Consider the following 26,340-nt stretch of genomic DNA (forward strand, 5'->3'; position numbering starts at 1 on the left):
CGCTGTAAAACAGTAAAACTGGAAAACAGTGTCTCCAGTTGTTTTTGGACCACAACTCCCATCATCTCTAGCTAGCAGGACCAGTGGTCAGGGATGATGGAAACTGTAGTCCCCAAAACAGCTAGAGACCCAAGTGCTGGAGCAGACTCTTGAGAGTCCCATGGACTGCAAGAAGATCAAACCTCTCCATTCTGAAGGAAATCAGCCCTGAGTGCTCACTGGAGGGACAGATCCTGAAGCTGAGGCTCCAATACTTTGGCCACCTCATGAGAAGAGAAGACTCTCTGGAAAAGACCCTGATGTTGGGAAAGATGAGCACAAGGAGAAGGGGACCACAGAGGACGAGATGGTTGGACAGTGTTCTCGAAGCTACCAGCATGAGTTTGACCAAACTGCGGGAGGCTGTGGAAGACAGGAGTGCCTGGCGTGCTCTGGTCCATGGGGTCACGAAGGGTCGGACACGACTAAACGACTAAACAACAACAACAAAATGACAGATTTTGGGCTTCGTTATAGCAGCGCTGCTGCTCTTATGATGCAGTCGGTTCGTAGTTCTGAGAGTTTCCCTAGGCAGCTCTTCCACCATCTCCATGGGATTTCAAGGGTTCTTATCAACGGTAACCTTTTTGCTAGAACCCAGTTAAAGGTTATGAGATATGGCTTGCATCATCCCTCAAGTCATGTGTTAGTGCTTCTATTTTAGCCCGCTTGTGATGGAGACATCTTCTTTTAAGGAAGTGTTTTCTCCGAGTAGCAGGTTCCCTCAAGCACTTATCTGCAGGCACCCGGAAGTTTGTGGTCCCACCATCCCACAGAAGTAATGGTGCAATACGACTGTAGCAAAGCTTGATTTGTCCCAGAATACCACCACCATTAAATTGATGCTGAATCATATGGATGTTCTTTTCATACATTATAGGTGTGGGTGCGAGGGAAAGTCTTAAAGTGGGAAATCCAAGGTTGTTTTTTTTAAAAAAAGTGTTTTTTTTAAAAAAAGGTCAGTTTGAGGTGGGTTTCCTGGGTACAGACGTACGCTAGCATATAGCTGCCACATCAATGAAGGAATTGCTCTAGACAGCAGCACCTTTTGTAGAATCAGCTGGGACCATGGGGGTCGTCCTCTAGTCCAACCCTGCAATGCAGGAATTTTTCACCCAACATGGGGCTTGAACGGCTGCCGAGACCACATAACACTGGTCTTGAAAGACCTACATTGGCTCCCAGTATGTTTCCTCCCAGTATGACCTTTAAAGCCCTAAACGGCCTCGGCCCAGTAGACCTGAAGGAGCGCCTCCACCCCCATCATTCTGCCCGGACACTGAGGTCCAGCTCTGAGGGCCTTCTGGCAGTTCCCTCATTGCGAGAAGCCAAGTTACAGGGAACCAGGCAGAGGGCCTTCTTGGTGGTGGCACCCGCCCTGTGGAACGCCCTCCCACCAGATGTCAAAGACAACAACTACCACCAGACTTTTAGAAGACATCTGAAGGTAGCCCTGTTCAGGGAAGCTTTTAATGTTTGATGCACTACTGTATTTTAATATTGAGTTGGAAGCTGCCCAGAGTGGCTGGAGAAACCCAGCCAGATGGGTGGGATATAAATCATCATCATCATCATCTCATTGTAGCCAGTGTAGTGTAGTGGTTAAGAGCGGTAGTCACCTAATCTGGTGAACTGGGTTTGCTTCCCTGCTCCTCCACATGCAGCTGCTGGGTGACCTTGGGCCAGTCACACTTCTTTGAAGTCTCTCAGCCCCACTCACCTCACAGAGTGTTTGTTGTGGGGGAGGAAGGGAAAGGAGAAGGTTAGCCGCTTTGAGACTCCTTCGGGTAGTGATAAAGCGGGATATCAAATCCAAACTCTCCTCCTCCTCATGCTCTACCTAAGAAGCTGTCCCTATTTGTTAAGCGATTCAAGGTCTGCTTAGGCAGTGGTAGAATTCGTGCTGAGAGACGACACTCTGCAGACGTTTATTGATGGTGGCAGGCTTTGGTGAGCTAGAACACCAAGGCATGGGGTAGAATCACAGAATTGTGGAGTTAGAATCATAGAGTTGGAAGAGACCACAAGGGCCATCAAGTCCAACCCCCTGCCAAGCAGGAAACACCATCAGAGCACTCCTGACATATGGTTGTCAAGCCTCTGCTTAAAGACCTCCAAAAGAGGAGACTCCACCACACTCCTTGGCAGCAAATTCCACTGTCAAACAGCTCTTACTGTCAGGAAGTTCTTCCTAATGTTTAGGTGGAATCTTCTTTCTTGTAGTTTGGATCCATTGCTCCGTGTCCGCTTCTCTGGAGCAGCAGAAAACAACCTTTCTCCCTCCTCTATGTGACATCCTTTTATATATTTGAACATGGCTATCATATCACCCCTTAACCTCCTCTTCTCCAGGCTAAACATGCCCAGCTCCCTTAACCGTTCCTCATAAGGCATCGTTTCCAGGCCTTTGACCATTTTGGTTGCCCTCCTCTTTGTCAGTGTCCTTCTTGAATTGTGGTGCCCAGGGACCAGAAGGGTTATTCGGTCCAAACCTGTGCAATACAGGAATCTTTTGCCCAACGTGAGGCAAAAGGGATGCTGGGAGAGGTATAATACTCCAACAGCACCCAGAGGGCTGCAGGCTCTCCACTCATCACACAGCACCCTCCCAGCAAAGGTCCACACGGGTGATCAGTCCACATTGTATAATTCGCTGCCCTCAAAAGCAGGATGGCTCTATACCTATGCAAGGAATGCTCAACACCGTTCATCTCCCCACCTCTTTTAGGAACAGGGCATATACTCTGCATGCAGGTGTACCGGGTGGCAAAGCAGACAAAGGGACAGGGCAGGAAAGCCCAATATTGCTATTTAAAAACAAAACAAAAAAACTGGCAGGGACGCAGAGCTGCACACACAGACCCACCTCCTGGTCATTCAATGGTTGGAGAACACAGAGGCTCACCCGCTTGGTGGTTTGACAAGACTGAAGGGAAGCAAGCAGACTTACAGGTACTTCCCTGATGGCTCAAGATGGGGAGGAAGCCGACCATAAGAGGACAGGCGTTACCAGGTATGTGTCATCTGAGGTGAGCACCCTCTGGCAAAGTGCGCTGCTCAATGGCTAAACGGAACAGGCTTAACACTCTCCCTGCCTTTGGACCCAAGATACAGTGGTACCTCAGGTTACATACCCTTCAGGTTACAGACTCCACTAACCCAGAAATAGTGCTTCAGGTTAAGAACTTTGCTTCAGGATGAGAACAGAAATCATGCTCCAGCGGCACGGTGGCAGCGGGAGGCCCCATTAGCTAAAGTGGTGCTTCAGGTTAAGAACAGTTTCAGGTTAAGAACAGACCTCCGGAACGAATTAAGTACTTAACCTGAGGTACCACTGTATAAGCTCCAGGGCAGCTTGTTTTCATTTCAAAGCTCACACACGTACTTCCAACCACAGAGTGGAGGCAATGGCAGGTTGACCGGCGCTGTGGCTCATTTGCTCCAGTTGGGAAGGAACCCGGCTCTGCTTGGAGGTCTCCTACCCTCCCCGCTGAGCTGGGTGCTTTCCCATTTTGAGCTGAAAGACATCAGTGCACCTTAACGGCAGAGTCCAGGAGACCCAGCCTTGAAGAAGCCCTTTTTCTGAAGCTGGGCATTTCCTGAAACAAGCAGAGATGCTGCAACAGGTGTTCTGATGTGTGTGAGGTTGAGTCCGTGTTTTAATAGGACAAAAAAACAACCACTCCCACTGCCTTCCTACGCCAACAGCTCCCCCACCTTGTCTGATGGCAGGCGGAGAGGTGCACAGCTTGCGTTCCTCTGCCAAGTGAAGGAATGTCACAGTAGGCTACATGATTTGACAGAGGCCGCTGGGAAACTCTTCTGCAGCAGCCAGGAGTTGCATTTGGTAGTCGTTTGAGCAGAAACCGCGGCTTAGTCGTGTTAGAAACAGCAGTTTACTTGCGTTTCCTGGAAGATTAAGGGTAGAAGATGTTCCCAGCTTCATTCTCATCCCCCTTCCAGGGAATTGGGGAACCACTCTTTCCTTGAGAGTGACAATTTCTCCACTTGAACAGACACTGCAACAACTTAGGGGGGGAAAACCACACTCTGCTCCACATTACAGGGCAACTGAAAAAATTCTTCAAGATAAGGTACTCTTTTTTTAATTTTTAAAAGTTTATCAATAGCCTCTTATATACATATAATATTCACAAAGTGGTTCATGATAGTAGCTCTTTGCTGGTGAGGTCTTGCCGGTCCTTCTCTTTGCCGTTGGTTCAGAGTGGAGAACCCCAGTGGTGTGCTCCTTCGTTGGCTTTCAAGGCCCCGAACTTTTAATGAATCCCACGTGCTATTATTAGCTAGGCACTGAAAGCATTCCGTTTTCATCTGCTGTATCCAAAATTTTACAGATAACTGGCGATTCCACCTGAAATATACACACAAAACAATGATGATAAGCATCAAACAGGAGGAAGAAAACAACATCAGACCTACCTTCTATGACAGAACGGATTACAAAGCACTTGACTCGTGGCATATGTTGGAAAACTGACCCAATATTGACAGAAGGCGAAGAAGAAATAATGGCAGGTACTCAGTTTATCAAAAAATGAGGAGGGTTACATTTTGGAATGATGATGTGCAGGATAATGGCCAGCCATTTGCTTTATTAACAGCCAGTACCCTTCAAGTGCAGGGAATAATGATTGCAAGCAGACAATTTATGGGCACTATTTAAATGTAAGATGTGTCTTGGCTTTTAAAATCTGGAATGAACAAGTGCCTAAAAAAGAAAGAGGAAGCTCTACATTCTCTCGCAGCTTATGGTTCTGAGAACTTTTAAGTTCCTTGGAGCAGAGACATGTATTTTATTTCAATGTTATGGCAGACCGTAACATTATATTCCATAGAAACATCTATAGAAGCCAGAATGAGGCTATGCAGATACCAGCCATAAAGATGAAAGACTGGGGACAGGGCAAACCTAGCCTTTCCCCCATATAAGAACAAACAGCTGCCAACCTTTCCTGTAGGGAAAAGGCAAGCCCAGCGCCAGAAAATGAAATGAAGTCTGTCCACAGCTCTGACAGGATGTCGGTTTCACACTAATTTAGCGGGACTTCAAAAGGCAAGACATTCCCCTTGAGCTCTGCCCAGGGTCCTTGCAATGTTTGGAATTAGGTTTGCTAACGTGCTCTGTATACACTCTCTGCTGTGGCAGGCCTTTGGGCAGCAACGAGGCAAGCAGACTTATCCAAAGCCCTTTGCATGTTTGTCATTATTACTGAGCATTTATCTCACATTGCCAACCCAGCACAAAATTATTTCCCCTTCCTATACCAGAGTTGGGAGGGGTTTGGATTTTTAGATGTCCAAAGGAATCCAGACTTCCAAGCCTTTGGTAAAAAAACCAACAACACATTAATAGGTACGGCCCAACCAAAACGTGCATTTTGTTGTGCATCTCTCTCCACTGTCAGATCCAGAGGTGGCTTCCACGAGCAGAAAGTGGAGGGGAGAGGCAATTTTGGCTCATTCTCTCTTCTCTCAGGAGCCCCTTGTGCCTCCCCATTGCCCCAAAGAGTCCACTAACGTTTTGGAGAAGATTTTTCTTTTATCAGTGGCAGGGGGTGGGGAGAGCGGAACAAAAATCATTGAGTCCCGTCAGGGGGAAAGGCAGGGTGTAAATAAATATAATGAAGAACCTTATTTCATCTGAAACACCCCACTAGATGTGCACACACCTCTCTCCCATTTAAATAAGTAAGGCCTTCCAAGTCTTTAAATTTTGGTTGGGTTGTGCCCAATGGTCTTAGCATTTAAAAAAACCAAAACCATCTTGTCTCCGAAAGTAACTTTTGCCCAACCGAAAAGACAGAGAGGACATTTGCACCTCAAAACCTATGCCTGCCTTTCAACTCTCCCAGCGTGTGGTCTAATCAGAACGTTCCTGACAAAAACATTACTCCTGCCAACAGATTTCTCATTATTTCTATCATCAGAATAACCTCGACTCTTGAACCCTTTCTCAAGCACGAAGGCTACTGTGAAGGCTACTGGGCTTAGCATTGCATGAGGTGAAGAGAATCTGAATCGAAAACAGCAGCATCTTAGCGAGCCTCTCTGCTGATTTTGAAATGCAAAGTGCCTTTAAAGACCACTCTGGCATTCGAACGGCGCCCTTGAAAAAGGGCACAGAAAATGGCTTTAATGAGCTCTCTTAGATCAATCTGGAGCCATTATCTTCCAATTAGGCCTATAAATAAAAGCTCTTGGAAAACAGCGAGTCCAGAACTGAGGGTCTGTCTCAGAGGTAGGATCAGTACACTGCCCCAATATGCACTTTAGAAAGGCTCGCCACTGGGTCCTGAAGGAAGCTTTTGCAGAAAATAAAATGCTCGTCTCACAGACGGATGGGAAACGGAAAGCTCTGTTTCAAAGCTTCCATGCTTTCTGTAAGTGAAATGCCCTTTTCTGCAGAGGAAAAAGTGCCTTCCTAGAGGTCAGCGAGGCTAGCGGCAAGGTCAGAAATACATACCCCGAGGACGTACTGACAGGAGTGAGGCTCCAGCATGTAGACAGTGACTGCGTGAGGAGAATCGGATTCTTTGCACCTTAAAGATAGAAATAGATGTTAGTGGGTGACCGGCACCTAGAGAACAATAGTTGCTTAACAGACTAATGTCCATTGCCAAGGATGTGTCAGGTCTGTGAAGAAACCCTAAAGGCGGTGCAAGGCTTGGGTGAAATACCGCCACGATGTCACACTCCTGTGTGACATTTCCTGGTGTTGGTATATGAACGTATCGGGTTAAGCCAGGGGCCGGCAATTTTTTTTAGCCATGTCCACAGTGCACTGTCCCTCAGAGCTTGTGGCGGGCTGGAGAGGCAGCATGGGGGGGGGGAGAAGAGGCGAGGGGGGCTAGTAGTCCTCCTCCCCACCCCCAGTGCTTACCTCCCAGGGGCTGCCACCATGGCCACCGCCACCACCACTGCCGCTTCTCGTGGGTAGACCAGTATAAAGTAAGCAGCACATAAGCGGCACACAAAACACTAAAAAACCATTCTACATTCTAAATCTTATATTAATAATCCAAAAATTGAGAGAGCTATGTACAAGAAGCCACAAACAGAAACTCATTAAAATTGTGCCCAAAAGGAAGATTCAGTCTTTAAAGGTTCCTTTAGCCAGGCTCTTGTAGATATCAACAAAGGTAAGTTGGATCAAACAGAGTGTCGGCGATGTTACGCTCAAGGGTTAGATATCAAGGAGGATAAGTTTGATCAAACGAGTGTCAGTGATGTTACGCACAAGAGTTAGACAGGGTGTGTTGCTTATGTGCTGCTTACTTTATACTGGTCTATTACGAGAATTGGCAGCATAGCTTCATTTCTTCAGAGCTTCTCGTAGGTAGGCAGAGAGATCTCGTCCACTCTGCTCTCTGTCCCACAGGGCGGTGGCGGAGGGAAGATGAGCAGTGTGAAAGGGCTGGCTCCAGAGAGGGGCTGCTTAAAATGGCGCTCAGCCAGCCCCCTTCCTCCTCTAGGCAGGGCGGGGAGAAGCCAGGAGGAGGGAGGGAGGAGCCGTGTGTGTGTGGAATGGAATGGCGCAGGGAAAAAAATGGCACAGCTCAAATGAACAGAATCTGTGGAATTTGTTTGATCTGGCGCGACCCCCGCTAATTGATTTACGATCCTCAATTAGCTCTTTACTGCCCGGCACACTTCTCCTGCCGCACGCTCTGCTCCGATCTCTCAGTCACGCCGTAGCAGAGATTACACAGCGGTGTAAAACTGTCATGTAGCTTGGCTTCCAGACAAACACACACAGTCCAGGTTTGTCTATTTACAGCTTTTATTCCAACATTTCTCAGGAATTTCCAGGACTATTTGCAGCCATGACAAAACTGCATCCTTTCCCCACAAAGTACCGAGTGGGACTGGCATACTCTTCCCAAGCTCCTCCCAAGCTTCCAAAATTGACGTCAGAATGGTGTGGCATCATGGGAAGAACTTAACCCGTTAAGTTCCAACCTCAACAGAATCCCCATGCCGATCCACGGACAGTCAGTACGCGGGCCAGATCCTGAAAGCAATTGGGCCTGATCCGGCCCGTGGACCTTAGTTTGCCGACCCCTGGTTTAAGCAGATAGGCAGATATGTAAAAGTTGATGGGTTGGGGATGTCGTGAAGCCAGCAGAGCAGGCATAGAGAAATACACACAGAAGCTTGTTTCTCCAGGAAACACAAGACAGGCATGGGCACTTGCATCAGCAGACACTAGACTGCTGAGTTAGGGTTCACTATCTAGTGAAGATGACTGAGATTTTTATCACTCTGAGCAGCAGACATGGCATTCTCTAGCAAAAGCGCTTCTGAGTGCAAAGAGTTGTTATCTGAAGCGGGAAATAATTTAAATCCCTCGCAGAGCACAGGCAAACCTTTGGGCATACTTAAAGAAGATCTCAGGATTGTGCCCAGTTAGTAAAGATACAGTCATGCAGTTCCTTAAAAGTACAGCTGGATACATTTTTAGAGCCTTCCATTAGGGCAAAGCATATAAATCAAGTCAGCCTGGAACAGGATAATGTTTAAGGGGGCCAACTCACTTCAATTTCACTGTCACCTGTCGAGGTTTGTCAGTCAAGTCACAAAGATCTCCGTTTCCGTAGTAGTGAGACACCATTCTGCCGGAAAGTCCCAAAATTAGAGCTTGGTCAGTTAAAACGTTTAGAGCGCAAGTCAACTCTCTACTTGGTACCTATGCAAGTATTACAATGCGCCCAAGCAAAAATCACGAAAAGGGCTGAATTTTGTGTGCTGCCTTCTGGAATTTGACGCTTGCACAATGTCCAACACTTGAAGGCATTTTTCTTCTGAGCTTGGAAATAACAAAGGAACTAAAAAATCAGTAAATCCCCCCCCCCCCCCGTTTTACCCTTACAACAAACTGTAAGGTAGATCTGGATGGGAAATAATGACCAGCCAAATGTTCACAAAGGGATCAGAATCTCTGTCTCCCAAGCGCAGGAGTGCGGAACATTTCTGGTTCCATGGGCCACGTTCTTTTTGGGATTTGCTTTGCAGGCCAAATTTGACAGGTGGGGGGGGGGCACGCGCCAATCAACCAACTCATGTCACAAATGGCAGGGGGCTGGGTGCTTTGAAGTTCCAGAGCTGGGACTTCAAACCAAATAGCAGGCAGCAAGACATTGCTAAAGGGCAGTTCCCCCCGCCTTGCTTTCAAAGGGGGGGGGGAGCCTTCCTGTTAGCTTTGCTGTCTGCTAAATTCCTACAGAGAGCCCTCTCACACACCTGGACCAAACAGGATTGCCATGGGGGGCAATCTCTAGCACTGGGTTTGGATGTGTGCAAGAACTCCCCACAGAGAGCTTGTGATGGCATCCAGACCAAGCAGAATCACCTTCCTGTTGCTGCGGCGTCTTTTTGTGTGTGTGGGTGGGGGGGGGGGCAGATGCTGTTTGAAACATCTTGTACTTCTCCTTTAAGTGTGTAGGCAGTGGTAGCAGGGGGGTGGAGAAGACTCGCCCCTCTACCCTGCTGCTGCCACTGGCTTGCTGGCTTAAAGGAGAAGCACCAGCTACTTCAAAAAGAGCTTTTGCACAGGGCTTTAATCCTCACTCAGAGGATGAGCAGAGAATAAATTCTGCCTTGGCTGTACAGTCTTGTTCCCTACTGGGAACAGGGTGAACAGCCAATGCAGGATTAAATCACATCCTCCCAAGCATAATAAAATAATAATACAGTGGTACCTCGCAAGACGAACGCCTCGCAAGACGGAAAACCCGCTAGACGAAAGGGTTTTCTGTTTTGGAGGCGCTTCGCAAGACGAATTTCCCTATGGGCTTGCTTCGCAAAACGACAGCCCATAGGGAAATATCCGGGACAGCGGGGAAGCGCAGCGCGTCTTCCCCACTGTCCTCGGACCTCCTCTGAAGCCGGGCGGTGGGGCGGGAACGCCTCCTCCCGCCGCCGCCGGGCTTCGGAACGATGCTCCGAAGCCGGGCGGCGGGGCGGGAACACCTTCTGAAGGCGGGCGGGGGGCGAAAGTCTTTGTCCCCCCTGCCTGCCTTCCCAGGGGCTTTTAAATCGCCCCGGACAGCAGAGAAGTCCTCCGCTGTCCCGGGGCGATTTTAAAATGCCGCCCGCCAGCATTTTAAGATCGCCCGGACAGCGGAGAAGTCCTCCGCTGTCCCGGGGTTTTTTAAAATGCTGGGGGTGGGAAGAAAAGCCCTTGTCCCCCCCCCCCAGCCTTCAGAAGAGGTCCGGGGACAGACTGTCCCCGGACCTGGTCTGAAGGCGATTTCCCTAGGAACGCATTAATTGATTTTCAATGCATTCCTATGGGAAACCGTGCATCGCAAGACGAAAAACTCGCAAGACGAAGAGACTTGCGGAACGAATTAATTTCATCTTGTGAGGCACCACTGTAATAATGTATCATTTGTACCCCGCCCATCTGGCTGGGTTTCCCCAGCCACTCTGGGTGGCTCCCAAAAGAATATTAATAACAATTTTAAAAGCGGTAAAATATCAAACATTAAAAACTTCTCTAAAGAGGGCTGCCTTCAGATGTCTTCTAAAAGTCAGACAGTTGTTTATTTCCTTGACATCTGATGGGAGGGTGTTCCACAGGGCGGGCACCACTACCAAGAAGGCCCTCTGCCAGCTTTAGGAACGGATGGAGTGCTCTGTAAAAAAATGGCATTGCGGCAGGGCTTCTTATGAAGTAGATAGGATCTCTCCTCACATCATTTTAGACCGGTTGGCCCAGTGAGGGGAAGTCTGGACTTTTAAAAAGAATGGGATGGATTCAAGATGCAGAGATTTTAATTTCAAGACTAAGGCTGGACACAGTGAGCATTGGTGACTTGGAAAACAATTCTGCTATATAACTGATTTTAAGGACAAGCTGCAAGCCCCATCTCTGAGGTTTCATCCAAAAACCAACTCAGGCATACTTCACTGTTTGCAGACCGTCGTCTTTGAGGTGATATGCTCTGGCCACGTTTTTTTGTGCCCACTGAAGGTGTTCCTCCTTGTTCCATGTGCCCACAACTATGGTCGTCTTGGCATTATCTTTATCCTGAAAGAGGACAACAATTCTCCTTGTTACTGAGATGAAAATGCTACACAGACCCCTTTTCTTCTTGCACGATCGCCTATTTTAAATGATTTATTCTTTGTCATGATTTCCGAGACTCAAATGGGTAAGATTTGTTTGATATGTGCTGAATCTGTATAATGGCAAGTGGCTGTATTATAAGAAGTGAACTCGGTTCACTCAAACTCATAAATCCTTCAAGAAGCAATATTCATGCTGTCAGGAAAGAAACACTGAAATAGCCTGAAAAATACTGCAAAAAAACCTTTTTTTTTAAAAAAATGTGATTTTGCAATTTTTGAGAAGACAGTGAATAAAAACATAACTCTTAGAGATGAAATTCACCTAACGGAGGCTTGTCCATAGGCACAATTGCTGATGGTTTTCTGTATAGAAGGGAACTTAAATTCACAGTCAGATAAAAGGTAAAGGGACCCCTGACCATTAGGTCCAGTTGTGGCCGACTCTGGGGTTGCGGTGCTCATCTTGCTTTATTGGCTGAGGGAGCCGCGTACAGCTTCCGGGTCATGTGGCCAGCATGACTAAGCCGCTTCTGGTGAACCAGAGCAGCGCACAGAAACGCAGTTTACCTTCCCACCGGAGCGGTACCTACTTATCTACTTGCACTTTGACGTGCTTCCAAACTGCTAGGCTGGCAGGAGCTGGGACCGAGCAACAGGAGCTCACCCCGTCGCGGGGATTCGAACTGCCGACCTTCTGATCGGCAAGCCCTAGGCTCTGCGGTTTAACCCACAGCGCCACCCCGTCCCTTTCAGTCAGATAGCCACAAATAAATAAGAGAACGTCCAGCAGAATCTTCTCCTGTCAAGTCCCATTAAAATGACTGGAAGCTGCGTGAGGGCACTTCTCCAGTTCCCATCCACAGAAAGCTGCCCTACGCACTTCAAGGCTCCAGATGGAAGTCTTTTCACGCTAGAGTTGGAGACGTTGGGGACCTTCTGTTTGCACAGTATGTGATCTATTACTGAGCTACAGCCCTTCTCCAGAGCTGCTTAATAAATAATAATAATAATAATAATAATAATAATAATAATAATAATAATAATAATTTATTTGTACCCTGCCCATCTGGCTGGGTTTCCCCAGCCACTCTGGGTGGCTTCCAACAATGATTAAAAATACATTAAAATGTCACACATGAAAAACTTCCCTGAACACAACTTCCTTCTGCACAGCATGAGACCATTGCAGGGTCAGAGCTAGAACAGGTTCAGTGGCACAGGGCAGTTTCCCTTGTTCATGTGATGGGGAAACTTTCATTACAGTCATACCTCGGGTTACAGACGCTTCAGGTTGTGCGTTTTCGGGTTGTGCACTACGCCGAAGCCGGAAGTACCGGAACAGGTTACTTCCGGGTTTCGGCGCTTGCATATGCGCAGAAGCACTAAATTGCGCTTTTCACATGCGCAGAGGCGCCGAATCGTGACCCGCACGTGTGTACACGTGGCGCTGCAGGTTGTAAACGTGTCTCCCACACGGATCACGTTCACAACCCGAGCATCCACTGTATTTCTTGGACTACGGAAGAAACATGCAGGAAAGTGATGGATTGAAGAGGAAGAGGAAGATGGGTGAGAGGCAGGACAGAGAGGAGGATCTCCTAGGGAGGGAGACTGGGGGAAGAGGGGGAAGCTCCCAGGTGAGAGCTAGGAGGGTTCACGCTTCTGCATGTGGAATAAAGGTTAAGATTAAATTTTCAGAGTGGACTCTGCAATTTCCTTTTGTTCTTCTCTTCATTTCCTTCCTTTCTTTATTCTTCTTTTTTTCTTTTCTAGATTAGTGTGATTTTTATTTTATGTTGAAAACTATTAAGAAAAATTGATTTTAAAAAGGAATGGGGAAACTTTCCAGCCCAGTGGGCCATATCTTTATGTCTCCCCCACTTCAAATGTTGGCAGGTGGGTGGGACGACCACCTGTCAATCACCTGAAGTCACAACACTGTCATGTGACAGAGACCTTTCAAAGTCCCTTGCACAATGCTTTCTAAGCGCTGACCACCAGCTGGTTGGAAGCACTGTGCAAAGCACCTTGCAACTAGGGCTGGGCGATATATCGTCCAAAATTGGTTCAAAGTCCGTATCGTGATATCGGTTTCATAATTTTGACCTGGCAATATATTGCGAATCATGATGTGTGTGTGTGAACGCAAAAATCACAATGTGGGAAAAACCGTGAATCCAGCCAATGTCTCTACATAGCTCCATACGTATTTCAGACATTGCAAAATATCAGTACACAGTGGTACCCCCGGTTGCGGACGGGATCAGTTTCGGAGCTCCAGTCAGATCCTGAGGTTTCCGCAACCGGAGGGACCGCTTCTGCACACAGTAGAGCACTTCTGGGTTTGCCGCTTACGTATCCCGAAGTTTACATAAGCAGAGGGATACGTAAGTGGAGGTACGACTGTATTGCGATGTTTAGTTGGTGATATATTGCGATGTTGAAAACCAGATATTGCCCAGTCCTACTTGCAATGCATTCAGATCAAAATGATCAGACAACAGCAAAGCTTGCTAGGTTTATCGAGGGTGCAATGAGATTAAGGGCCACTATCTGAACGATAATCTTGGTCATTTGATTGTCCTTTTTACCCATCGTTGTCTTTTTAATTGTATATATTGCTTGTTTTATGTTGCTATGGCCGTTGGCTAATGCGAATAAAGTTTATCTACTTGCAATGCATGCACTCAGCGCTTCCCAAATGCCAAACACATCCAGCTAGCGGTTGAGCACTTGGGAAAAGACTGTGCGGTGAGGCTTGGCAGGCAACCCTTTTTAGCCCAGCCCTGCTTTCCCTTGCCCTCAGGTGCAAGGTAGGTGGGCATGGGTCTGCCTAAAATGTCCTGGTGGGCTGCAAGTTCCCCAAACCCCTTGCACAGCACCCTAATAAAACACAGCAGCAGTAGCAAAGGCACCAATGAATTTTACTAACTCTGCAGCCCTGCTTTCAAGAACTTTCCTGTGCAGCAGCAAATTTGATGTTAAAAAGCTGTATGTGGCCACCTAGCGGCAGAACCTTCCAATGGCTGTTTCTACGTACCTTGTGATACTGATGCACATACTTGCCATAGCAGAATTCATACCTCCACCAGCCAACACCCTAGGAAGAAGAGAAGGCAATAATACTCAAGCAATCCAAGCTGCTTCCAGCAAGCACGACACCCATCAGGTTTTTTAAAAAAGCAAACACAACTCAATGTATGTTTCTAACCCTCAGATCGCCATAGAAAGGCTAGATATAACATGAGAGCACTGCTAGGAGTTCTGAGACTGGGGTGGGGAGCAGGTACACTTCCAGGGTCCAAGCTGAGACCCACTCTCTTTACTGCTCTGCTTTGCTTAACATTTGTAGGAAGACGAAATACAGAAGTTAACATGACTGGGGTTCTGGGTGGAATCAAGAGAAATAATGGGAGGGAGAAGGCAAAATACACGTGTGAAGTCGAGCCCAGCGCATAGAATTGATTCCTCACCCCATGAAAGCAGTAAGACCCGCTAAGGAACTCTTTTATGAGCTGATCGTCGGTCAGTTTGGAAATGTGTGTCGTTCCAACCGTTAACAGATGTGGCGTTCCGACGGCAACTGGCTTGTGGAAGGAGGAAAACTTCTCTTCCTTTGCTGAATTCACTTCTTCCTGAAATTAAAATATGTGCAGATTTAGATGGTACTGGGCATTTGATTTTTAGAGAGGATAGCCCTCTTAGTCTCTTACAGAACACAAAGAAAGAGACACATTCTATGTTAAGGATTAACAGATGTATTGTGATGTGCACTAATGTGCACATTGTCAAAGGCAGGCTGAATACTGCAGGCTCACTGACCCTCAGTTGGCAGATTCACACGTTTCACACATATCACACAGGTAGGGGGGGAGGCAGGGACACGGGTGGCGCTGTGGGTTAAACCACAGAGTCTAGGGCCTGCCGATCAGAAGGTTGGCGGTTCGAATCCCCGCGATGGGGTGAGCTCCCATTGTTCGGTCCCTGCTCCTGCCCACCTAGCAGTTTGAAAGCATGTCAAAGTGCAAGTAGATAAATAGGAACTGCTCCGGTGGGAAGGTAAACAGCGTTTCCATGCACTGCTCTGTTTCGCCAGAAGCAGCTTAGTCATGCTGGCCACATGACCTGGAAGCTGTACCCCGGCTCCCTTGGCCAATAAAGCGAGATGAGCGCCGCACCCCAGAGTCGGCCACGACTGGACCTAATGGTCAGGGGTCCCTTTACCTTTAAGGGGAGGGGGAGGTAACACAGTGTGGCCAAAAAGCCACAACCATGTGAGACGTGTGGCTTGTGAGACTTCTAAACCAATCTCAAATGTACGTGAGAAAAGAACAGCAGCCTTAAACTGTTGCAGTAGCTGGTGATCACACAATTCTTCTAGCTTTAATGGACTGATTTAATATCTGCAGCTTGAAAGACACTACTGGTTCCTGAATGAGGTTAAGATAGTCAGAGCAGAACTGGGCAACCTGTTTGGCGTGGGGGCAGGGAGAGAGAGATAAAGCAGGTCACCGCTTTTGGGCCACTGAAATCCCAGCATGAATTTTGTGTAGCAGAATTCCCCAGCAAAAGTCAAGCCTTGCCATCCAGAAAGGGTCGATTAATAGCAGGATTTTCCACACTTGTGCCATCAGCAACATGTCTCTGGGCTCCTACCTCCTTGCCTCTTCTATAAGGCGGCTTCATCATTTCTTGCTGCTGTTGGTGCTCCTGCTCCAGCTGCTCCAGTTTTTGCAAGTTGTGGGGCTTAAGTGGGGCTCCTGGCAGCGACTGGCAAAATATGTCATTCACGGGGGACGCTCTGAACCTGTGCAAACAACAGCGAACTTTTATCATGGGGTGGTTCACGCACAGCCCCTGCATGAAAGGTTTTGTGGCCCCAATATAGCATATACAAAAAAAAAATAAAATCAAAACTGTTTTAAAAAAGAAATTTAACTGATCCACCATTGTGGTGCCATTATGCTAAAAGGCTCTGTGCCTGCAAGGTCCCACCACAAGTTTTTCCAAAAAATAAATAAATCTAAAAGATCATTTTTACTTCCTGGTTCACACTAATATTAGAAAGCTCATATCTACACCAGGTTTCTGGGGACAGAATTACACATTACACCAAACAGAGGGTTGCCACTGTAAACAGAACCCCATGTCAAGTTTTTTCCCTCTCTCTCATTATAGGTACGACCTCTTGGGTCATAATGTCAACACCCTGTGTATTTTTCTGTACTTGCACCAAGGATGTGGAACTGAGGCAAAGAAGCACAGCAGGTGAATATATTGCAATGCTGATGGGTTATCCAACATTTTTACAGGGGAAGAGATAATCTGATACAGAAATGCCTCTTCTGGTAGCCAGCCTGTCTCAGGTAAAATAACTCACTTAATGTCACACTAGAACATGGTTTAGTTCAATAATACAAGATAGGATGAGCTAAGAGAGTCATGGACCCATACGTTAACCTCTGCCTTAGCCGTATTTACTTTTGACTTCTCTTTGATTTTGTGTAAATCAGGAATTGTGCCTTATAACAGACAGTGGTCATTTTCAGAACAAGCCAAGTTCCAACAGAGGCTTCTGAAGTTGGCTGATTGCATTAATCGGAGTTGGCTATAAATCAAAATCCCTGTCTTGTACACAAAACGCAAGCAGAGATTCAGTGTAAATGAATAAAATTGCAGTTGCAGGACTTGCCCCAGCTGCACAGGAGGAGGAGGAGGGAGTGTATGAGTCCAAGGTTTGTTCCAGCCTCTGCATGATTTAGCAAGATGTACAAATTTGTGTGACGTTCAGCCTGGAACCTCCCTTAGGTTAACAGATGAAAGTTCTGTGAGGAGAGTGAATGAGAGGGAACTCTTCAGGAAATATTGTTCCAGGTGGCTACTAGAAGGCCTGACCTGGCCTGAATTCCTTACCTGTATTTAGGATGACTGCATAAGAGAGGGGTCAAAATGACCACTTCGTATTCACATGTAGTAACTTCAGCCACTGAAAGGATTTCATGCTTGGCTTCAGGATGGCAGACATACATGACTGAACTTGATCTGGGCAGGTTTTGCCTCAGGGTGCAAGGTGTGCCATTTCCCATCCCAATGGGATAATATGGGGTCATCTGCCCTTCTATATTTTTCATAGGAATCTATATTAGCAAAATAAAATACGGAAAATGAAAGTATTACTTTGGGCAGCTACTCAGTTTGCTTAAATGCAAATTCTTCTTTAGCATGTCTACTTTGCATTCGGTGGATTTTCTGCTCTGCAGCCGTGGTAGAAACTATCTTGAAGGGGGGGGGGGGAACAAAAGACAACCTAATTTGGCAATGCAGTGTATAGCATCAGGACTAACAAAAACAGTCGCTTTCCCTTAATAAAAACAGACTTGAATCAAACAATATTATCTGCAAGAAAAGGAAGAACACATCAACTTCAAAAAGAGAGAGGGAGCTTCAACAATCTAGATCAGCCTTTTCTGGGGCTGATGAGGAGCTTCAGACCCAAACATCTGAATGGCATTAGCTTGCTGAAGGCTGATCTAGATACAGATATGAATTAAACTGATCATGGAGCAGGAGAGCAAAAGCAACCTTTTCCTACTTGCCTCTTTTGCGCTGTCTTTCTCATTTTCCTTCTCTTCTTGCTCTGGAATACATTGCAAGCAGGACAAGCATCACATTTTAGTCACAGTTTGCTATATAGAAACCAATACAGAGCCAGGAAGCAAATCTGCTGAAACAAAGATTCTGTCTCTCAACAGACCTTTCACTCTCTGGATATAAATCTGACTTAAGAATCCAGTATTGACTGACAGATTCGACACTGCCATTCAAATATAAGCTACATGCCAGCCTGTGAATACTGAACAGCATGAATGAAGAAGGGGGACATTTTCAGGCAAGATTTAAAGGAGGGCCTGGTTTCTCTATGTTGGGGTTATTTTCAGTTTCAGACGGTAGGAAAATAGCCCAGTGTTTGAAGTGCCATGACCTGTGCAGATATAACAGAATAATTTCTTGCTCAATCCCTATAAACCCAGCGGCAAGCGGAACTGCACCCAATTGCACCTAAGCTGCCTTTGAACTTGACTCACATGAATGGCTTGGACAAAATGTTTGACCATGCTCTATAATGGGGGGAGGGGGATAGAAAGCACACATAGGTCAAATCTGTGTAGTCTTAAATCCCAAAAAGTGAGAGCTGAGCATTGCATGTGTTATGTGTGCTTAGGCTCTTCTCAAACTTCACACTGAATGTTTGGATGGTGCTGATTGTTGGTGAGCAGTGGCATAAATTACACAGTGCTTTCCCTAGTGAGTTGAGTGAATGGATGGGATCTTCTTCCTGACCACTGACATTTAAAAGCAAAATAACAAACCTGGATCAAGTATCGGGCTCTTGTGTAGCATGTTCCCAAGAAAGTATTCTTGAATATTTATTTTCTACACAAAAAAGAGAAAAGACATACATCTTCACTTTTTTGTTTTACAACAACCGTTTCTCCTCCAATGCTTCAATCGTCATGATAACAAAACAATAAAAACGTCAGTTTTAAGCTTTATTTTACCCTTGAGGACCAAAGTTTTAATGAGACATACCTGCCCAGTTTCCTTCTCTTCATGATACTGACGAATATGTTTGCCATGACAAACTTCATAAGTCCAATAGGATTCAATCTAAAGAGATATATATTTGGCATTAACTGGCACACACAGCACAGGCAAATCTATTTTTTTAAAAAAACAAAGCAGCAGCCCAAGTGAAATGACAATCATGAAAGGTGATTATTTATTATAGCTTCACAGCAAAAGCATTTAGGTTTTTCCCACATTTTTGGGGTCTTAATATATACAAAAGGTGATGTCACCATTGTTTTAATGTAACGAAGGAAGTCTTTATGTAAGGGAAATGTCAACCAACAGTAGTTGTCAAAGTCAACAACCACGGAACGAGCTTCAGTGCAATGTCTTTAATGTTCCCACTGCAACCTGTGGATCAAGCAGAGAGCTGAAACCAACTCCAGCCCTTCCTATATAAACTTTGGGCTCCATTAAGTTGCATTATGAACAGTGGCCTTGCTACTTCAGACCACGCAGGAAGTCTTTTAGAGAATCCTTGGTTACTAACGGTACTGAAGGCTGTTCTTGCGATAAGGGAACACGTCAACAAAATGGATGGGTAAGAATATTTAGATTTGCAGCCTGCCCTCCCTTCAAGGACTCAGGACATGTTGAAATGTGTTGCGTTTCCATAGCAAGCAAATGAAAAGAGAAAGGAAAAAGTAGCTGCAAGATGTAATCGGAGACTCTATTTGAGAGGCAAACTTCTCAGGCATTTAAGGAATTCACTCCAGGTTAGCCCTTGGTTCTTGAGCTCAGGTTGGTGGGATACAGCGTCCCATGGCTGCTTAACAAGGTGGCCTAATGGAACTGTGCTCTTTCAGTCCCAAAGGGCACAGGCAGACACGCTGCACACCACATTTTCCACCCTGTATTCATTCGGTTAACAGGCATCAGTTGGAATTATTCAAAAACAATAATTTCCATTTTAAAGTCACAATTGTGTACATGGTTGGGTATCCATAATGCCCACTGACTTGCAGGAAAATTTGGCGCCAGAAAGAAACAGCAATGTGTCTGTGTGGTGCTGGTGGGTTTACTGGAAATAAAACATGAGCTTCTACCGAGCTTATCCACTCTATAGCGTATAGAGTGATGTCAGGATCTGCAGCCTTTTGCCTCAAATTCAAAGTGGACATACCCTGTAAGAGCAGCTGCTTTGTTTAAAGAGAGGCTCCAACAATTCCGCAGGGCTGGGCCCTTTGTAGTCCTTTTCTTCCTCCTAAAACGGGAACAGCTGGATGTCACTATTACATGGAGGGACACAGAGCTAGGTACATTCATTTATTTTTGCAAGTTCCTTAAAAAACTGACATATACGACCCAGAACACAAAGGCTATAATCCCCAAATAGTTTATATATTTATGGTTTCTAGTCAGTAATTACTTGTTGTCAACACCATATACTTAAATGTCCCATTTGGTTTTCTTTAAGGTCTGGAAAAGAAACCACACAGGCCAAGATCCACAGAAATATAGAAGTAGTTCTATGGACCCAAGAGGAATTTATGCTTCTCATCATTGCATAAAACTGCTTTTGGAATCAAGGGGAATTTCTGCTGCAACATATTCTACTAAGCTACCACAAGCCACTTGCATAAATCTAAGTACTGTACTTTTCCGTGTATAAGACGATGTTTTTTTAAATTAAAAAATTATGTTAAAAATTGGGGGTTGTCTTATAAACGGTTAGCGCATGGGGGGACGTGGGATTGGTTGCTGCCGCAAGCCAGAGATTGTCAGCAGCTATTGGGCGTGTTATTGGTGGCTGCTGCAATGGCTAGTGTTGATTGGCTCTTGCTGCGGCAATTGGGCGGGTGTTTGGCGGCTTCTGCTGCTGAGTGGACAGGCAACAGGTGGCTTTTGCAATGAGTGTGAGTGGCAGCGAAGGTCAGACGGGTAAGAGATCTACGTCAACCCCCCCCCAAAAAAAGCTCAGCAATCTCCCCTCATTTTCTTAATTTGGAATCCCCTCTTATAGGGGGCGTTTTATACATGGGGTATGTTATACACGGAAAAATACAGTAGCTCTTTCGATTCTGCTGCTTTATTGTTGATGTGAATGTGTCCTCTCTGCTCTCTCACACATATATAATTTTTGTGTGTGTGTGTGTGTGTAAACAGAAAAGATGTTCAAATTCATTAACTTATTGTTTATGTGCCAGAATTTCTGGAACGACACTGTTTTATAGTGGCTTGCAGAGTAGTAACACATCTAAGACTATCTTTTTGTGCTTAAGGCCATAAGATAAAATAATACCATTAAGTATATTCTAGATAAACATTTATCTTTATATGAATTCCAATGCACGTGTATGCATAATTAAATCTGTATCCTGCCTAAGTGAACATCTGCTCCAAGCAATTTACAAAACCACAACTCATCCCCCCCACCCACAGCCAGGCAAATACAAGACAGCAACTAACATATAAACATCAATTTAATACTCCCAATAATTCAGCTTGGGATTAATAATAATAATAATAATAATAATAATCTATGCATATATACTCCGCCTTTCCCTCTTAATTAGACTCAGGGTGTCTTACAGATAAAAACAAGAATTGCTAAAAACTTTTTAAAAAAACGAATAAAAACCCATCAACATTGATAGGAATAAAACTACATACATATATACAATCTATTTAAAATATACAAGCACAGTGGTACCTCGGGTTACAAACGCTTCTGGTTACAAACTCCGCTAACCCAGAAGTTGCGCCTCGGGTTGAGAACTTTGCCCCAGGATGAGAACAGAAATCGTGCACTGGCGGCATGGCGGCAGTGGGAGGCCCCATTAGTGAAAGCACGCCTCCGGTTAAGAACAGTTTCGGTTAAGAACGGACCTCCGGAACGAATTAAGTTTGTAACCCAAGGTATCACTGTAATTAAAAGTAGTCCTCAACCTAAAGCTGTTGTTGCAGACCCGGGTAATCTGTGGCGTAGGATTGCTTATGCCCACCTCTGGCCACCCATTGGCTTTGCCAGCCTGGCGTGATCCACCTGAATAACCTCTTGTTTGGACTATTACAACATGCTCTGCATGGAATTGCCCTCAAATATGGTCCAGAGGTTGCTGGTATTGCAGAATGCTGCTGCCAGGAGCAATGAGGATGGAACATATTGCTCCAATCATGGGATTTCTAAGCCACTAGACCAATTCAAGGTATTTGCACTGGTGTATAATGTCCTAAATGACCTAGGAACCCAAGCACTTGAAGGAGCCCCCAAGCTACGTGATAAGTTCTTCCGGGGGATTACCTGCTTGTGCTGCTGCTGCTGAGAGAGACCTGTGGGGTGGTGAGGTGAGGCAGGGCTTCCCTTTAGGGAACTCCCTGCTGACTAAGATTACAGTTGTGGCACTTAGACACCACCTTAAAACAGTTTTATTTTGCCAGGCATTTAATGGTTAATTGCCGCACTGCTGCCGAGAGTCTGTTTGCTGCTACTGCTATAAAGTGGTTATTAATTGGCTGCAATTTTAATTGTATTATGAGTCTTTGCAATTTGTATGGTTTTAAGGTTAGCTTTTACTTATCCTGAGCTTCAAGGAAGAAGAAGGCAAGGCACAAGAACAATAAGGAAATCAATGAAAAATAATTCAGACTAACCCACTGGGAGCCTCCTTAAAAAGTAAAGCAGTTCTATCTGGACTGACTGTTCCAAAGCTATTGGTCTGGGCTCCCACAGACTGCTTTTGAAGGAGGAATCTGCTCAAGCTTATACTCAAATTCAACGTATCTATGCATCAACACCAACTGAACTGTCCAATGTCTCCTTGCTCTGACCATGACTCCAAAAGGATATGTTAGAGATCCTATTGTTCAAGGTGTTCCAAGGGGCATTAAAAATGAAGTTTCCATTCAAAGTCAGGCAAAAATTCATTTGCCTGTTATGTCACAGCTAATTGCGCTCGCTCTCTTGACAAACACACACACTGAAGGTTTTTTGGTTAACACGTTGTGTTTTTAATGTATTTAACACATCCTAAATATTTTATAGAAAGGTGATGGTATGTTTTATTCATAAATTTAGGCTGTAATCCCACACATTTTTATCTGGGCGTATGGGGCTTTCTTCTGAGTAGATATGCATAGGAATATTCTGTTAGTTGCTGTAGAAACTCCTGCTTTAAAAGAGAGAGAGATAAGACACAGAACTTACCTCATTTCCGCTGGCTAACATCGGAAGAATACACTTATATTTTTCTTTTTCTGAAGTTGTCATAATGATGTAATGATCTTCTTTATACAAAACCCCAGCAGTGGGCTTAAAAAGAAAGAAAAAGGTGGAAATGCCTCAAATGTAAGCAAATATTAAAATGTAGTCTTAAATGGGTCTGCTGACTAGTTACTAAAATAGTATTTCAATACCATCTGTGTTTACTGCTTGTGGCCACAGGCCACTGCATTAAAATGCCTATTAGCCCAGACATCAAACATAGATAAATATACGCATCATTTAAAATTCAACCTTAGCACTTTCTGTGTTACTCGTAGAATTAGCTTGCTCAAGTCACCTTTACAAAGCACTGAGATATGGTTCAAGAGTCTTTGAACTTGTGTAACGTCACTGCCACCAGCTTACCAAGCAGTCTTTTGAGCAATGAAATGTTGAGGGACTTCTAGAAAGTTGTCCCTCTTCGTTACTAGAAGACACAAGGTGCAGCTTTTTCTTATCAGAGAAGAGAGCTGTCCTAGAAGTTCCACCCGCAATGTTCACAAGGGCAGAGTTATTTGTGTAGTAAACCTGCTTGAATAATAACTTAACCTGCTTCACTCAATTCAGCAGTCTTCATATCTTGTAGGCTGTCAGCGTAAGAACATGGAAGGGACATGGAAGCTGCTTTATAACAAATCAGGCCGTTGGTCCAGTACGGCCTGCCATTATGATTTTTCATGTAGTGGCTATGTAGAATGCTGTTAATCTCCATGCAGTTTTAATCATTTCCCTCCTTACAAACATTAATGATTTAATTGCTGTACACCATCTTGTAAATTCCCCCTTTAGCACATCAACAACGCTGCTAATTTTCCAATGCATTAAGATCTTTCCCCTCTTTCAGCTGTTCATAGCTTCTACACAATCAATACAATACTGATGGTGTTATCTTCTCCCTCTGCCCTACACTTAAGCGATGCCCATTCTTGCCACAGTCAAGGCCTCTTTTTAAAAATTCACTCTTCAAAATTCCTTCAATATTCCTTTGCAGAAAGGGCTACCTGTAACTCAAAAATGGCCAAAAATTAAACTGTCTGAGCATGTAGTCACCAGTACTTATTGGTAAGGGATGAGAAGACATTATTAGTCACTTTTCTCCAGAAAGGTGAACTCAGAATGATTTACAAGAACAAAATATTGGGCAGTCAACTTTTACTTCTTAATAGGAACCCCTGTGGACTACTCATATATTTTAAGTGATCAAAACTAAGAGTAAATATATACTCAACCTGTCATGACAATTACAGCATATCTGATCTGCATTAAGCAGTCTTAGGCATGCATTCTTGCTTAATAGCAAAAGAAATGCCCTGAGAGTACATGTAGTTGAGCAATCCTTGGAAGAAACACAGCTGCGTGTTCACTAGAGATTGGCTAGTGGCTCCACCAGTAGACCACAATCTATCTCCTCCCAACCCAAATAACCAGATGGAGCCATCCAATTCAGGGCTAAAATAGTCCAGTGTAGCAGATGCTGAAGGACAAGCATTCTCGGTCTGCTCTCAATGACAGCAGTCTCTCCATAAGAGCATCCTGCAGGATCACATCAAAGGTTCATGAGAATCAGCACCATGTTCCAAACAGTGGCCAATCACTTGTATCTAGGGAGCTCACAAACAGGACAGGAAGATGACAGCACCCTCGATCCTGCCTGCCCCTCACCATCTCCTGGAAGGCTCCATCTTGGTTATCACATGTAACAGCTGTTGACAGACTTACCATCTGCCATAAAAACCATTGGTGTCCATATGGGTCCATCAAGGGAAACAACGGATTCAAAAAGCCACAGCAAAGTTATTTATAAGGGTCAACTGAAACATCACTAATTAGGGAGCAAGTTTTTGAGTTCTCCTGGATTCCTTCTGTGCCTGAAGAACACTAAAGCCTGCTCATTGATTTGTGATGTCCCCTCAAAATCAACCCCACCACAATTGCTTTCTTTAAAGATGGGTGTGCAGAAGATAGAATACAGCCTAATGATTGATCTCTGGGTAACCCGCAGCAATCATTACTCGCAATGATAGTTACGAAAAGTACTCTCTTCCCATAAGTTATACTACTGCCAAGGAAGAAAGAAAGACAACCTTGAGGGTGAACAAAAATTGATTTTTTTTGTGTGTGTGGAAGGGCTGCAAGCTCAAGGTTATTTCATTCTGAGGATGTGTCTTTTGCCCCACCATTGCTGGATCTCAGGGTCATGAGTAAAAAGAAAAGACAAAACCCTGCATTGCCGTCTTCAAATACCTTAAGGGCCTTCACGTAGAAGAGGCAGCAAACTCGTTTTTGTTTTTTCTTTCCCTGCCTCCAAGAAAGGAGACTTTAAATGAGGAAGCTCTTTTCATTCCTCTGCCTCACAGTAGGGGTTCTGGATACTCTTGGAGACGAGCTGTTGAAATCATGAGATCACCTATTCCTAAAGAGTCATTTTACGTTATGGCACCATTTTTTACATTAGAGTGCAAACACTTATAAAGTTCTCTGAAGTTTTCTTTGGCCTATTTTTATATTAAAACAGAAACCAACCAAACCCTGCACCCTCACATCTGAGTAATGTTGAAATGTCATATTTTAATATTTTAATGTTTCAGTATCTTAATGTTGTATTTTAATCTTGTTTTTAAGTTGCATTCATTCAACTTGTTTTTATTATTGCTTGCTAGCCGCCCTGAACCCGGCCTTGGCTGGGGAGAGTGGGGTATAAATAAAAATTCTTATTATTATTATAGCAGCTGTTTCTCGGCTAAATACAAGCAAAGTGCCGTGGAAATTGCATTACCCCGGCCGGGTAGAAGCTCTTCGGCAGCGGAACGGCCAACCTAGGGCGGGGGTGGACTCTCCTTTCTGGGGGTTTTAAAGCAGAGATCATGGGTGCTTTAGCTGATATTCCTGAATTGCAGGGGGTTGGACTAGATGACCCCAAGGGAACCCTTCCCGCTCCACGGTGCTGTGAGGCAGCTCCCTCCGGCCTGGACCCCTGGACCCGGCCTCTTCCCCGCCCCCCCGTCCTCATCGCCGCCTGCCCCTCCTTCCCTCCCCTCAGGCCGGTCACCTACCAGGGTGAATTCGACGCCCGGCCAGTTCACTCGGAAAGGGACGTCGTCGCTGAACTGAGGGAGCGACCTTCCTCCGGCCCCGGCCGCCGCCTTCGCCCCCAGCATGGTTACCGCCCCCAGCAGCAGCAGCGCCGCCGCCGGCCCCCGACACCGCCGCTTCCCTCGCCGCTCCATCGTGTGGCGGAGCCCGGCGCGGGCGACAGGCGCCCCCACAGGCACCAAACATCGGACGCCCAGAGAAGCCGGCCACGTCTACTTCCGGAAGGCTGGGTGAAAGTCTGCGTCACTTCCGGGCTCTTTCAAACCCAACGCACGGACAAA

General features: G+C 45.5%; 1 protein-coding gene across 1 annotated transcript; it reads right to left on the reverse strand.

The window, feature by feature from the left end:
* Window positions 1-4,119: 4,119 nt before the first annotated feature.
* On the reverse strand, window positions 4,120-26,270 carry ERLEC1 (endoplasmic reticulum lectin 1). The gene is made up of 14 exons (XM_082217722.1): window positions 26,020-26,270; window positions 22,910-23,014; window positions 19,886-19,966; window positions 18,724-18,801; window positions 18,504-18,567; window positions 17,730-17,770; window positions 17,047-17,270; window positions 15,790-15,940; window positions 14,607-14,768; window positions 14,174-14,233; window positions 10,968-11,092; window positions 8,595-8,672; window positions 6,524-6,599; window positions 4,120-4,411 (listed from the first exon to the last, which is right to left on the reverse strand). The coding sequence occupies exons 1-14, from the start codon at window positions 26,191-26,193 to the stop codon at window positions 4,340-4,342; spliced, it is 1,491 nt and encodes a 496-aa protein (XP_082073848.1). The 5' UTR covers window positions 26,194-26,270; the 3' UTR covers window positions 4,120-4,339.
* Between the last annotated feature and the right edge of the window lie 70 nt (window positions 26,271-26,340).

The sequence above is a fragment of the Podarcis vaucheri genome (assembly GCF_965113315.1).
Source record: "Podarcis vaucheri genome assembly, chromosome: 3".
In the NCBI taxonomy this organism is placed as follows: domain Eukaryota; kingdom Metazoa; phylum Chordata; class Lepidosauria; order Squamata; family Lacertidae; genus Podarcis; species Podarcis vaucheri.